This window comes from Eupeodes corollae, chromosome 1 (assembly GCF_945859685.1).
Source record: "Eupeodes corollae chromosome 1, idEupCoro1.1, whole genome shotgun sequence".
NCBI classification, from domain to species: Eukaryota; Metazoa; Arthropoda; class Insecta; order Diptera; family Syrphidae; genus Eupeodes; species Eupeodes corollae.
In genome coordinates this window covers 265,385,126-265,398,492 of record NC_079147.1, presented here as the reverse complement: position 1 = coordinate 265,398,492, position 13,367 = coordinate 265,385,126, and the positions used below count along the sequence as shown (strand labels likewise).

Sequence of the window (13,367 nt, the reverse complement as noted above, 5' to 3'; positions counted from 1 at the left end):
AAAATGTTTCGAGAACAGTAAAATCTTTATGGAGAAGATAATTCAGATTTTATTTGAGCATAATTTCATTTTCACGTTCGCAGCTCAGCTCTTTTATATGGCACTTAAGCATTTTCCAATAAGAGATTTCATTTAAAAAAAACACACTTTTTCGACAGTTTGTCGTATTATGATATTTTACAACTTAAAAAATCAGCGATACATGTTTTAATATTGGAATGAAATTGTTAAAATGGAGTAAGTTTTGCACACACCACTTTGAAAACTTAAACAATTTGTGGTCATCGTGACGCAGCGTTTGCGCTGGGAATAGTGAATCTTGTGAAACAATTTGAATTATTGGGAAAAATATGTGATGTGAAGAATAAGAACCGTCTACGTGTCAGAAGGACAATTTTGAATTAACGAAAGCCAAGAGTCGGTTTGTCTGATTCGATCTTTCAATACAAACGTAAATCTTTTAAAGATAATGCATGAACATTATTTGCATTTCAATTGAAGAAACATTTTCAGTGTTGAGGGCTGGTAGTGAAATATGACTCAACTTGTTCTGTTGTTTGAAGCTTTATCAAATCTTGCAGAGAAAAATGTTAGCAATTGAGCTATGATATTGAGGTGAATGCCTTGAAAGATGGCTAGAGTCTTATGCCAATCAATCAATAAAACAGTCTTAATTCTAGAAGAAAAATTAATTGCTCGTAATATTTCTCACAGAGGTTATCAGAATTAAGCAAATTTTTCTTGTGATTTAACACCTTTAAACTTTTCTCCTTGAAGCAAGGGAAAGATAAGGCATTTGTGACAATGATACAAATTTAATTCAAAATCTTCTAGATAGGATTCCTGAAGATATCAACCACTTAAGCCATGACGGCCATTTGTCTGATACTATTGTTCATTTTCCTTCTTTTTTGCAAAGAAATGAAGATACATTTATTTTCTTAAATATGAAAATGAATCTTTTAACCACCAAATCCTCTTTTTAGGACAAATTTGTATTCCGAACATGTTCAAATTTCAACACAGCTCCAACAAACTTTCTCTTCGGGTTAAATCAATTTAAAATAAAATCAAAATAATACAAAAATATGATGTCCAGCCATAAAGATATTTTTTGCATACAATTTTACAGACACAAATTTACTCTTTTTAATTAACAATGTGTGTCGTATTTTCTATTAAATTAACTGCTCCATCCAATACAAACATTTCTCTTTGTTTTCCCTTTTTTAATGCATTAATATTTATAAATATTTGAATACACCTTTAACTTTTATCACTTCTGTAAAAACTAAACAAAACAGTTAACTATATTGTCGAGACAGTTTAATGACATATTTAATGACCATATACTCAAGTTAAATACCAACTAACGTTTCATTTAATAAAAATACATAAAAGTAGACACTGTGTAGCAATAATTTATAGCCAAATATACCATTTACTACTTCTTGAGACACAAAACTTATTTCTTTCAAAGAAAAATTACAATCGCAACCAAAAAATCAAACTCAACTCACTCAAAGTTAAGTTACATTTTCCTATTATATTACCATGTCGAATTGAGATGAAAGTTATATTAGCCATGGATAAGATATAGAGGTGTTATTATTAGTAACAGGTTTAATAGATGATATTTAAGTCAATCAAAATTAAATCTATACTCCAGCAGCTTAGCTTAGATGATCTTTTCTACACACACAAATTTATATCTTTCCATCATCTATCTTTAAATCAAAAAGTCTCATTCGCCTGATGGTCTCTGTCACTCATCAACAAGAGAGAAATCATCATTCAGTCAGTTTGATGTTCGCCTTCGTTCGTGAGAAAAATCCCAAAAGAAAAACATTCCAAATAATTGCATGAGTGGCCTATGCTTTGCTTATGGTTTATAGCTCAACTTAGCTTATGGCAGCCCGTGCGAATTTCATTTTTAACTAATCCGATAGCAGCTATAAGATCTTCTTGGCCATATAGATACTTTCTTCTATGGTGTATGCGAGATTACTCCACAATTCCAAAACGGAATAGCCATCAAAGAGATAAAAATCTTAGAAATCTCTTCTTGCGCCTGCAGTGCAATTCTAGCTTATGATTCACAGAAGATGCGCGCATCCAAGTCTCCTAGGCAGTATCTTTCTACATACAGCATTGGGAGCTCAAAATGCGACTATATATAAAACGACTACAAGGACCGCCGGCCATCATAGTGGTATCTCCCAGATACAATCATTATTTTTACATTAGAAATGACTACATTCTGCCCCATAGGCATTCATCTCACGACAAGTGAATAGCCCGAGCCATGTTGAGGCTGAGGCTGAGGCAAAGGCTAAAACTAAGACTAAGGCCTTACAGATCAGAGTGAGAGCAGCGGTCAAATGGCCGACAGTCTGATCGACCATTCGCATCAGTCTCTCGCGTACACAAAGCATCAGCCAACAAACAGCCACAGCGACAGCAACTGACCTGACATCTCCCAGGAAAAGTCTGCCCCACGGACCATCAAAAAATGCAGAGGTTGAGGTGGAACACATTTGAATAATGATGTTTCATGTTTTATGGCATTGAATTGATGCTATGTGTTTCATTTAATATTGCTGATGGTGGTTTGCTTTGGTTTGGTTAAGAGTTTGCTTTGGTTTGGCTGGCTTGACTTGACTTGGTGGCTATATGATGCAGTATTGTACCGGGCATCATTATGGTAAAGTGGGCCTGGAGTAGGACTTTGCTGGCTGTGGCCAGTGCTGATGGTCTTAAGAGGGATCATTTAAGTGTGTGCGGCATCTAAGTGCTTAGCCCGTGGGAAATAAAATTAATTCTGATATCATTTTAATTGCCAAGCATCGTATTTCACTAATAAAAATAAAATAAAACCAAAATACCCAACTAACGGCTTCAAAATGATTGCGTGTTTAAATTTAAATGGTTTCATGTTTTTTTTTTTTTTTGTTTATGATTTGGTTTTTCTCTGGGCAGTCAGTCTTCTAAATTGGTTTATCATTTATTGTTTGTTATCGTTTTAATTTATCGGTATTTTCAAAACGAAGCACACTTAATAAAATTAGTATAGCAGGTTTAGTTATTTTTGTTATTCGGATATTTTGTTGTTTTATTTTTATATTTAATTTGTATGAAACAAGATTATATGGAAGCCTGATAAATTTACTTTTGACAGATAAACCACCGATAGAAGAGAAAATAAATTTAATTTTTATTTAAGATTTAAGCAATTTTTATTTCGTATGAAGATTGAATGGAAGAATTTAAATAAAATTCTAATTTGCATCAAAAAAACATGGGGGTGAAATAAAATTGTTAATTAATTGGGTGTACATTTCGGTTATACAATATCATGGGTCAAGTTTCAGTAAAATTTGCTTTTTTTGTTTTATTTAACTTGTTTATGATTTGTAAATTTTTGGTTTTATTATTATAGCAGACCAATAATTAGGACTCCAATCAAATTAATTCAACATTAAATAAAAATTTATTCAATAAACATACAATTTTGTTCGATTTTATTGAAAATTCATATCATAACACAAGAACTGAGCTCATTGACTAGATTAGCAGTTCCTAAGTTCTTTCTTTAAACGATACGCGAATCGAATAAATATTTTTTACATTTTGCGAAATTCGAAATTCAATATGAAAGAGCATAAACAAAATATTAAAATTGATGGTGAATTTGCCATATATTCATGAATTGTTTGTTTTTTTATTGTCTTGGAGCCCAATGAACTCATGATTTTGTGAATAAAAAATTATTGGACATGAAGAAATATACGAATTTAAGAGACTCTGCGGCGCATTGGTGTCCTCAAAAACTAGCACTTGATATTTAAAGCAGTTTTTTTTATGGAATTATTAGTTTACAAATTGAGTATCTACTATGTTTATGTTTTTAAATTTTGAAAAAAAAACGGTTTCTTCCCCAAAACTTTCGCATGTATTTATAAGGTTCTAAAACTAAATAAATTAGGTGGTGCAACAGTCCGTAGAGAACCAGGACTTAGTGACTTACATATCTCAACTATTAATGTGTGCAAGTAATTGCAGGGATGGTCCTGCACCTGCTTATAAAATGCAACTTCGGTTTTTGAATTTTCTTCTTTATTTTATAACAAATTCTCAATTTAATTTTTTTACAAATTAACCAAATTTCTAAAATCAAAGTCTTTATTGGTTTTCAAAATAATTAAGTCAGAAAACAGAATTTATAAGGTATCAGTATATTTTTTTCAAATTTTACTATTTACCGAAAACACCATTAATCGTAGCATTTAATTATTCCATTGTCATTATCATTACCAATTTTTGAACTTTACATATTTAAGTAATAAAATATTCGTTTTGACAGGCATTTCTTTCAAAATGATGTATATTCAACACTTCCTTAAAAGATACAATAAATTAACAAAATTTATTCTTAACCATTCATTATAGAGGGTTATTCATTCATGCGGTTTTAAAAGTAAACCTAAATAAAACACATATGAAATATTTTTATTAATGATATTTCTTTTTTACAAAAAACTTTGATCTTTGGAATTATGTGTAAGACATTGCAGCGTTTGAATGACCACCACCAGATTATTTAGCAAGCATCGATTCACTTGAGGTAATTTTCGACCACTTTTTGACACACATTGGTCGGTATCTCACAGCCATAACTTGACGAATGTTTGTTTTAAAGTGCTAAATAGTGGAAGGTTACCCTCGTAAACATGTTTTTTCACATAGCCCCAAAAAAATAAGTCCAGTGTTGTCAAATCACATGATCTTGGTGGCCAGTTGATATCACCACGTCGAGAAATTACGTGGCCACGAAATTCCTCTAGCAATAAAGCCTCTTGCAAAAGCGAGTTGGTTATCATATCATAACCATAATGCTCCGAATTGACGGTGACAGTTGTTCCATCGTTGTTTTCGAAGAATTAAAATCCAATCACACCTGCAGGCCAAAGAGTGCACTTGTGCAACTGTGGCCTCTTTTCAATTATTATAAGATTCTCAGAAACCCAAATATGACAATTTTGTATATTAACATAGGTACCCACAAAGTGAAAAATGTGCTTCGTAGCTGAAAAAACTTCTGTTATAAAAATCGCCGTCCATCGTTGTTGTTTAAGCACACATTCGACGTATCTACGACGCATGGTCAGCTGGTTTCAGTTGTTATGTCAGCTGTCCTTAATATGGATGTAGATCTAAATACAAACGCGCCATAATGCGCGGTAAGACAGTATTAATTATTGAAAAATACGATGATTTAACACATTCGGGTCTTTGGCATAAATGTAATCCATAATCTCCTCTTAAACCACTGTATGTGGCTTTTATAGAATCGCCATTTTTGTAGTAGATTTTAAAAATTTGTTTGCGTTGTGCGATAGTTAAGCAATGCATTTTCGAAAATGTCAGACTTTTGACAGAAGTCAAATTCCAACCCTATACTTTTGAAACTACAAAATAAATAGCCCGTTAAATTTATCTGTTTTTATTAATATTATATACATTCTCATTTATTATGGAACACAAGGACGTTCAAATGTCTAACGCTAATATGTTCTTAGAAGTGCTGTCACTGCAATTTTGAGTGTCAACAAAAAAGCAGATTTCACTTCACAGGTACAAGAGTTATGGAAATCTATATGACTTAGCTTCAATTCCGAAATTGGTAGATTTTAGTTAAGACAAGTATTATTAAATTCAATGAAAGAAGGATTGATCTTCTTAAAACGCCCAAGGGCAGAAGAGTATCCCAAGTTTTGAGCTTCGAATTAATAAATTGAATAGCGACGGAGAAAAACTATTTGAAGACCAAAGGTTTGTCAGAAAAATGATGATCGGGAATATCAATGTTGCCGAAACCATCAAGTTTCAAAAATCCCTTAAAAAGATATTCATGCCCCTTAACTTCAAGCACATCTGAAATAGCGGCCGACGTACAAATAGATAACAATGAAAGAGAATATATCCCTTCAAATACCCAAGAAGACATTGAAACTGAAGCTTAAACAGGATTACCAAAAAGAAATGTCTCCACTGCTTTAGTTGGTCCGAATCTCAAATATTTTTTTAATGTAGAAAAGGTGGGAGATAGATTTAATATATCATGCAGAGCTACTGCAACACTTGTAACAGCGGTTTTACAAGATAATGGTCTGATAAATGACACAGATCACTAGAACATTATCAGTAGAATTAAGATTCGAAGAGAATGGACGAAATCAAGATCTCAGCAAACAGATGCTTGTGAACTTGATTTTTAACTTCCCATAGGAAGTTATTGTAATGGGTCCGATTTGTCGAACTGAAAATTTTGACATTTTTCGACGTTTTAAGGTCCCTAGAGTCGAAATAAAAGATTTTTAGAAAGATGTCTGTGCGTGCGTGTGTACGTACGTTCGTACACCCGTACGTCCGTACAATCGCGACGTTTTTTTCGTCCTCCATAGCTCAAGAACCAGAAGAGATATCGACTTCAAATAAATTTTGTTATGTAGATAATAAGGCAGGAAGATGCAGAAAGGGCCCTCAAGAAAATACCGTATGTTTTTTTTTTACCATAGCAGTTTAAAAAAAAGGTGAACATTTTGGTTAACCCTAAATATCTTACGAACCAAAAACGCTAGAGACTTGAATTAAATTTTATATAATATATTCTAACGTGATACCAAACAGGTATACTTTTTGAAAAAAATCAATATAACGGTTTTTTTTATAAATCAATAAAACTGAAAAAAAAATGTGTCACCTCCAAAATATTACGACTGAAATATGATTTCATCTCTAAAACAATTTTGTGCAACGAAGAATAATGTTTTTGACATTTGACAGTTTTTTTTATAAAATTTAAATTTAAACATTACCTACTCAAAGTTCGTAAAAATTGAATATCGATTCAAATATCTTTTCAAAAACTTGAAATTTGGGCTTCAAACTTATTTTTTCTTATAAGAAATATTGTTTTTAATATTCTGAAAAATGTTGAGAAAAATCGAATTGACAGTTTTTTTACAAAAAAAAGCTTATAAAAAATTAATAAAATTTGGTAAAAATTGATTTTCGACTCAAATATCTTTTCAAAAATTTTAGGTATTGGCTTCAACCTAATTTTATCTTATAAGAAATATTGTTGTTAACATTCAGTAAAATTTTGAAAAAATCGAATTAACAGTTTTTGTACCAAAAATTAAAAACCTAAAAAAAATTAAATAAAAACGTTGGTAAAAATTTATTTTCGACTCAAATATCTTTTCAAATTTTGAGATATTGGCTTTAATTTACTTTTATCTTTCAAAAAATATTATTGTCAACATTTACTTACATTTAAAAAAATCGAATTGACTGCTTTTTTACTCAAATTTTTTTCGACTCAAATATCTTTTAAAAACTTTGAGATAATACAACATTAGGACAAATTTTGAGAAAAATCGAATTGACAGAGTTTTTACAAAAAATAAAAAACTTAAAAAAAATGTATAAAAGTTGGAAAAAATTGATTTTCGACTCAAATATCTCTTCAAAAATGTTGAATATTGGCTTCAAACGCCTAATTTTATCTTATAAGAAATATTGTTTTAAACATTTTGTCAAATAAAAAAAATCGAATCGACTGTTTTTTTACAAATAATAAAACTCTAAAAAAAAAACAATACTAAAACTTGGTAAAAATTTACTTTTGGCTCAAATAGCTTTTCAAAAATTAAAAATATTGGCTTCAAACTTATTTTATTTTACAGAAAATATTGTTTTTAATATTCAGTAATTTTTATATAAAAATCCAACAGTCCGTTTTTTCATAAAAAATAAAATCTACAAAAAATAGTACGCAAATTTGATAAAAATTGATACGAGTACATATAGACAAACTTTTAAGCAAGACAAATCGACAGACGGGATGGGAAGTTATCAGTGTGGGTCGCATCCCAGCCTCCTTTTTCTGTCTTTATTTTGACTATTTTTTAAGAGCTTATGTTTCTTTACAAGAAGAGCCATTACAGCATATCGTTCAATTTATTTGTTAAGTTTATGCTGTGATGTGGTTTGAAATTAAATACAAGTCTTTATTTCCATTTTTTCAAAATTTTCATAAAACCATTCAACTCTAAAGATATTTGCCAAAAGACCTGAAGAAGGTAGTAGACCCGGTTTTCACTCACAACGGATACTTTAATTTTGAAGCCGCTGAATATTTCGAACTTATTGATTTCTGGCAGATAGAGAAAAGTTGTTTAAATGAAACTCCATAGGTTATGGATTTTATGACAGAAGAACTTTGTCAGCCAAACGACAATAACAAATAAAATTTAAAGTCAAAATTTTCATGCCACACAAAAGGAGTTGAAGGAGCAGGCAAATGGTTCACCGAGGCCTCCCAAGCAGTTCGAGGATTCAGCAACAGATATGGGTTGATAAAGAACACACTCTTTTCTCGAAAAAAACTTCCGAATGTTGAAACCAAAAAAGATTATTTAAAATAAATTATTGACGAGCCATTTGTGTTTTTCTCTTAATTTAATGATGGAAATTAGAAATCACTTTGGTTGGTTTTTAAAGCATAAAAATTCTTTTACAATTAAAAAATGAATATACAGAACATCTGCAACGGATCTGTGTGATTTGGTAAATTTTCGATTTTTACGATTTTCAATTCTAATGCACAACCCCTAGCGGTCATTTTGAAAATTAAAAAAGGTCTTAAAATTAATTGTATGTTTTTTTATTTGAATAACTTTATTTATTTCCATACAACCGCGCTCCACTCCAGGCCAACCACTTAGCTCTCCGTTGATCAATTAGATTCTCAACAAAGGTGTGAGTTTTCCAAACTCAGCAGATGTGGAAATTAGTTTATCAATTTAAAAAGACATTTTTTTTTTAATTTTAAAAACACATCATTGAAGGGTTAAGAATTATCTCTTAAATAATTTATGTTGTAGATCCAATTACAGTCTCTGATTAAAATCTTAAATTCATGTGTTATATGAGTTCAAATATTTTCCCAAAAGGTTTTTTCTTTTATTTCTTTGAATTATGTCTAAAAAAAATACCGTAAGAGGGAAAGTATTTTCAGAACTTTAGAGTCGTTTATCTTAACTTATTAAGTTTTTATTTAATTTTAACTATTGATACTAGAAGCATAAATCAAATAAGACTTTAAAAAACCGTTTAAGAAAATGTTAATTTTGAATGGTGTGAAATATAATTCAAATCTTGTATCAAATACAGTTTCATAAAATTCTAAGAACTCCAAAGATTTATCTGAAGGTAGGTACCTAATGTCTATTATCTTTTAAAGATTCATGTTTCCAATAGTTTTTAATGATCAAATCTTGTTTCATGCAAATGCCTTTACAAAAAGTCTCAAGTAATAACACTTAAAGAAAAAAACATTTTGTAGGTGTTACAACTTGTACCCTTTAAAGAAATTACCGCCAGCTACCGCCTATAAATTAAAAACTGAATCAAATTTTCTTGTCTATGATGGGATGGCCCTTATCTATAAGTTTATTGTAACCGCTTTAAAAAAAAACAAGACAATAATCTTAACACCATAGATTATAGTCTTTGAAGGTTAAAGAAGTTTTATTTAATATATTCCCATATGAGCGAAGCATATTTGACCGCATTCCAATTTTATAAATATTTGTTTTTTTTCTGATTAATGATGAAAAAATTATAACAATGCGGGCTTTTGTATACTTTGGACCTATTGATTTATTAAAATTAGTGTTAGGTTAATTTTGTATATTGAGTATTGGAAAAAAGGGCGTAATACCCTATGCAACTATTAGTTCACAAAAAAAAGAAACTGGGTGTAGCTTATTTCTTACAATTTGTATATTGACCTTGAGAGCGGATTTTGTTTATAATGAAGAGGAACTAATTTGAAGATTTAAAGACTTTTCGAATGATGAAGGTATCTCATAATTATCACACGATTTATAAATTCTTCCTATTTATATATAAAAGAAGGTCAATGTAGAGCTATTATTTCCAAAGATCATTTTATCTTTTCATATTGTCCAAAAATTAAAGCTTACACCTAATTTTATTCTCCTTTGATTTTTCGAAATTACAGCTTTGATTGTTAAAATAAGGTTTTTGACATTGAAGACATCATTTTCAAAATTGGGTTCTTGGATAAATACCCAATTCCAACGTTTTAGACCAAACTTTTGATCTCAAAACATTGGAAATGATTCAAATTGACATATTTTTTGTATTCGTCCTTCTATTATTAATATTCAAACAAAAAGTTTAAAAAATCTTATTTATACTTATTTTATTTTTTCTTTTCACTTTGCAGTCATTTTTCGGTCGAACCTACAACAACATCTCCGCCATAGCCGGATGCAAGAACAACGGTGATTGTGTGATAAACAAAAAGAATCGTACCGCCTGCAAAGCGTGTCGCCTCCGAAAATGCCTCCTCGTGGGAATGTCAAAAAGCGGTTCACGCTATGGCCGTCGATCGAATTGGTTCAAAATCCATTGTCTCTTGCAAGAGCAACAATCCCAACACCAGCAGCATGGCTCTTCACTGGCCAACAATTCACAACAAATGACTTCGAATCTGGAACAACTCAATCACATCCACCAGCAGTTGCAGGCACGTCAGACGTACCAAGACAAAACAAATCCCTCTATCAAGACTGCAAATCTTTCACCCCCAGCCGTTCTCGGTCAACAGCACCAGCAACACTCACATCACCCCCCTCCACCATGCGCAACAACACTACAACAACAATAACAACAACAACCAACAGCACCTCTTCCTACCCGCCAAATATCTGAACGGCAGTGGGAGTGGAGGCAGCATATCGCATACAAAATCCGAGCCACGTCTGAGTTCACCGAGTGATTCAGGTGCATCATCGGCTGATCCCGATGACAACAGCAGCATTCGGGGTGTTCCTGATAGTCCAATCGAAGACCGGCAGTTCATGAAAGCCTTTCGAAGTTCCTCCGTTGAGCCACTTAAAGTATTTTCCCCGAAGGCATTAAGTTCGAAAATGAGCCCGTTCGTTGCGTTTCCCACGTCCTATGGATCAAAACCAATTCTTCCACCAGTTCTGCAGCCGCCGATAACTACTACCACAACGACGACAACGACGATTAGCCTGCAGGACGAGCCAATTGATTTATCAGTGAAGTCTCAAATTCAATCTCAAAGTCGAACCACACCTCAACCAACGCCTCCGACACCACCACCCAGTACTCTAGACCTTCCAAAACCTGCCCCGCTGGACTTAACTTTGGTCCGATCGCAACCAATGTCGGGATGAGACATTCAATATAAACTTGATAATTCAAATACTCGGATGTCCTGGGGAGTTCAAAGTGCCATAGATCTAAGGATAAAGAAGTCTTACAAAAATTTAAAAAACAAAATGTCCAGGTGCTTCAAAATATAGATAAATAAATACACAAACAAAAATGATGAGTTATTGCAAACAAGGCCAGTTCTTGCCTCGATATAAATAGAAACATAGTTTACTTTTTAGGGACATTATAGCCAGTTTAAATTTTATTTAATATTTAACTAAACAAAAAAGTAAACAAAAATCCAAGAAAATTAAATCAAAACAAAAGATAATTCTCCATTGGTGCCAGAAATCGTACAAATATTTTTGATATAACAAACAAAAAAACTTAAATTTTCTTACAAATTATAATTATAAAAATAGTCACTGTAAAATAATTATAAAAATCTTTTTTTATATAAAAAATATGGAAGAACAACATAAACAGTTTTAGATAATTTTATTTTTGGATATGATTTATTATTTTCATATTTAAGAAAACAGAAATTAAATTTAGCTAATTAATTTATTTTCTAGATTATAAAACTTAAAATAATTATTGAATATAAAATTATTTATTCCTTTTTTATTTTATACATAATTATTTTTTGTAAATAGTTGGTCAAAAGGACCGTTGTTAATTTTATAATTTTTACCTTATAATATTATTATTTTTATTTTAAACAATTACCAGTGATTTTGTGAGTTTTTTTTTTGAAAATTTTCACAAAGCAAAAACTAAAAGACATTAGCCAGAATTTTTTTCTTAACATAAAAGTTTTTAAAAAATGTAGAAAATAAAATACAAAAAAATAATTTTTGATTTTGTTTGAAAAATGTGTGTGGAAAAATATAGTATTTAATAATATATATGTTTTGTTTATGAATATAAAAACGAATTTTATTTTGGAGCTTGTTTGGAAAGTGTTTTAGTGGTAAGTATTTCCCATAGGTGGTCTTTTACATGTGGGTAAAGAAATTTTGATCTTGAATAAAATTAAGGGCGAAGAAAATACGTAAGTTTTACTTTGAAAAAAAAACAGCACTATTTATATACAAATCATAATGGTTTATATGAGTTAAATTTTTTCTTTGAAAAATTCAAATCCATTTCTATTTAAATTAAATACAAATTTAAACAAATATTTCAATAAATAATGTTTACATTGCCGGAAACAAAGGGAAAACATAGTTTCGAAATTTTGAATGATATTTTTAAAATCGTCAATTTCATTTTAAAAATTAAAATTTGTAATTTGTAATTAAAAATTTAATTTTTTTTTTCTAAGTCCGAGGGGCTTTTACCAGCTATATAAATTTTTTTCAATAAAGTATTGTTCCGAAAACAATTTTTCTTTTCACAGATACAATTAGATATTGTTTAAATCGGTATGATCTTCAAAAATCACTAAGACCTTATTTTTTTTGACATGGCACAGATAATTTGTAGCAAAACGTTTTTATTTTAAACTGTAAAGGTGAACATTTTAAAAATCAGTTTTCAGCAATGTTTAAACATAATTATCTTGGTGAACTTTTAGAAATATCGCTGAATTAAAAACAAATATTTTAAAAATGTGTTTTAAAATTAATTTCAATTACAACATTATTGTTATATAGGTGAGATTCATATTTCTTTATTTTACGATTAATAACTTTTTTATTTTGCGTCTTTTTAAAAATGTATCCAACAAAGTTAAGGGATCTTAATTCAATTTTAAGATTGTTTAAGAGAATTAAATCAATTTGAAGTTATGTACAAATTCAGTTAAGTCATTTATTTTTTAAAAGTTTTATAGGACCAAATTAAAGAAAAATGGGAATGATTAAGAAGCTGTCATCAATAGTCCAAATTCGAACTTTTAACAATGCTTTGTTTTCAACCTGCTTTCAGGTAAATTTGAATTGATTGACTTTTTCGTTGACCAATCATAAAAATAGGCTGGGATACGACCCACACTGATAACTTCCCATCCCGTCTGTCCATTTTACTTGCTTAAAAGTTTGTATGTTTTCGTGTTGGGTGAAAAAAGTTGGCAGTTGAATTAT

General features: G+C 30.5%; 1 protein-coding gene across 1 annotated transcript in view; it reads left to right on the top strand.

Annotated features, from left to right (window-relative positions):
* LOC129942470 (protein embryonic gonad) overlaps nucleotides 1-11,781 on the top strand; it is a 91,682-nt gene extending 79,901 nt beyond the window's left edge. The window contains exons 4-5 of the mRNA XM_056051439.1: nucleotides 10,322-10,690; nucleotides 10,782-11,781. Coding sequence (XP_055907414.1) covers nucleotides 10,322-10,690; nucleotides 10,782-11,300 — 888 coding nt within the window. The 3' untranslated portion in view covers nucleotides 11,301-11,781. The remainder of the gene's footprint in view (nucleotides 1-10,321; nucleotides 10,691-10,781) is intronic.
* The last annotated feature ends 1,586 nt before the right edge of the window (nucleotides 11,782-13,367 follow it).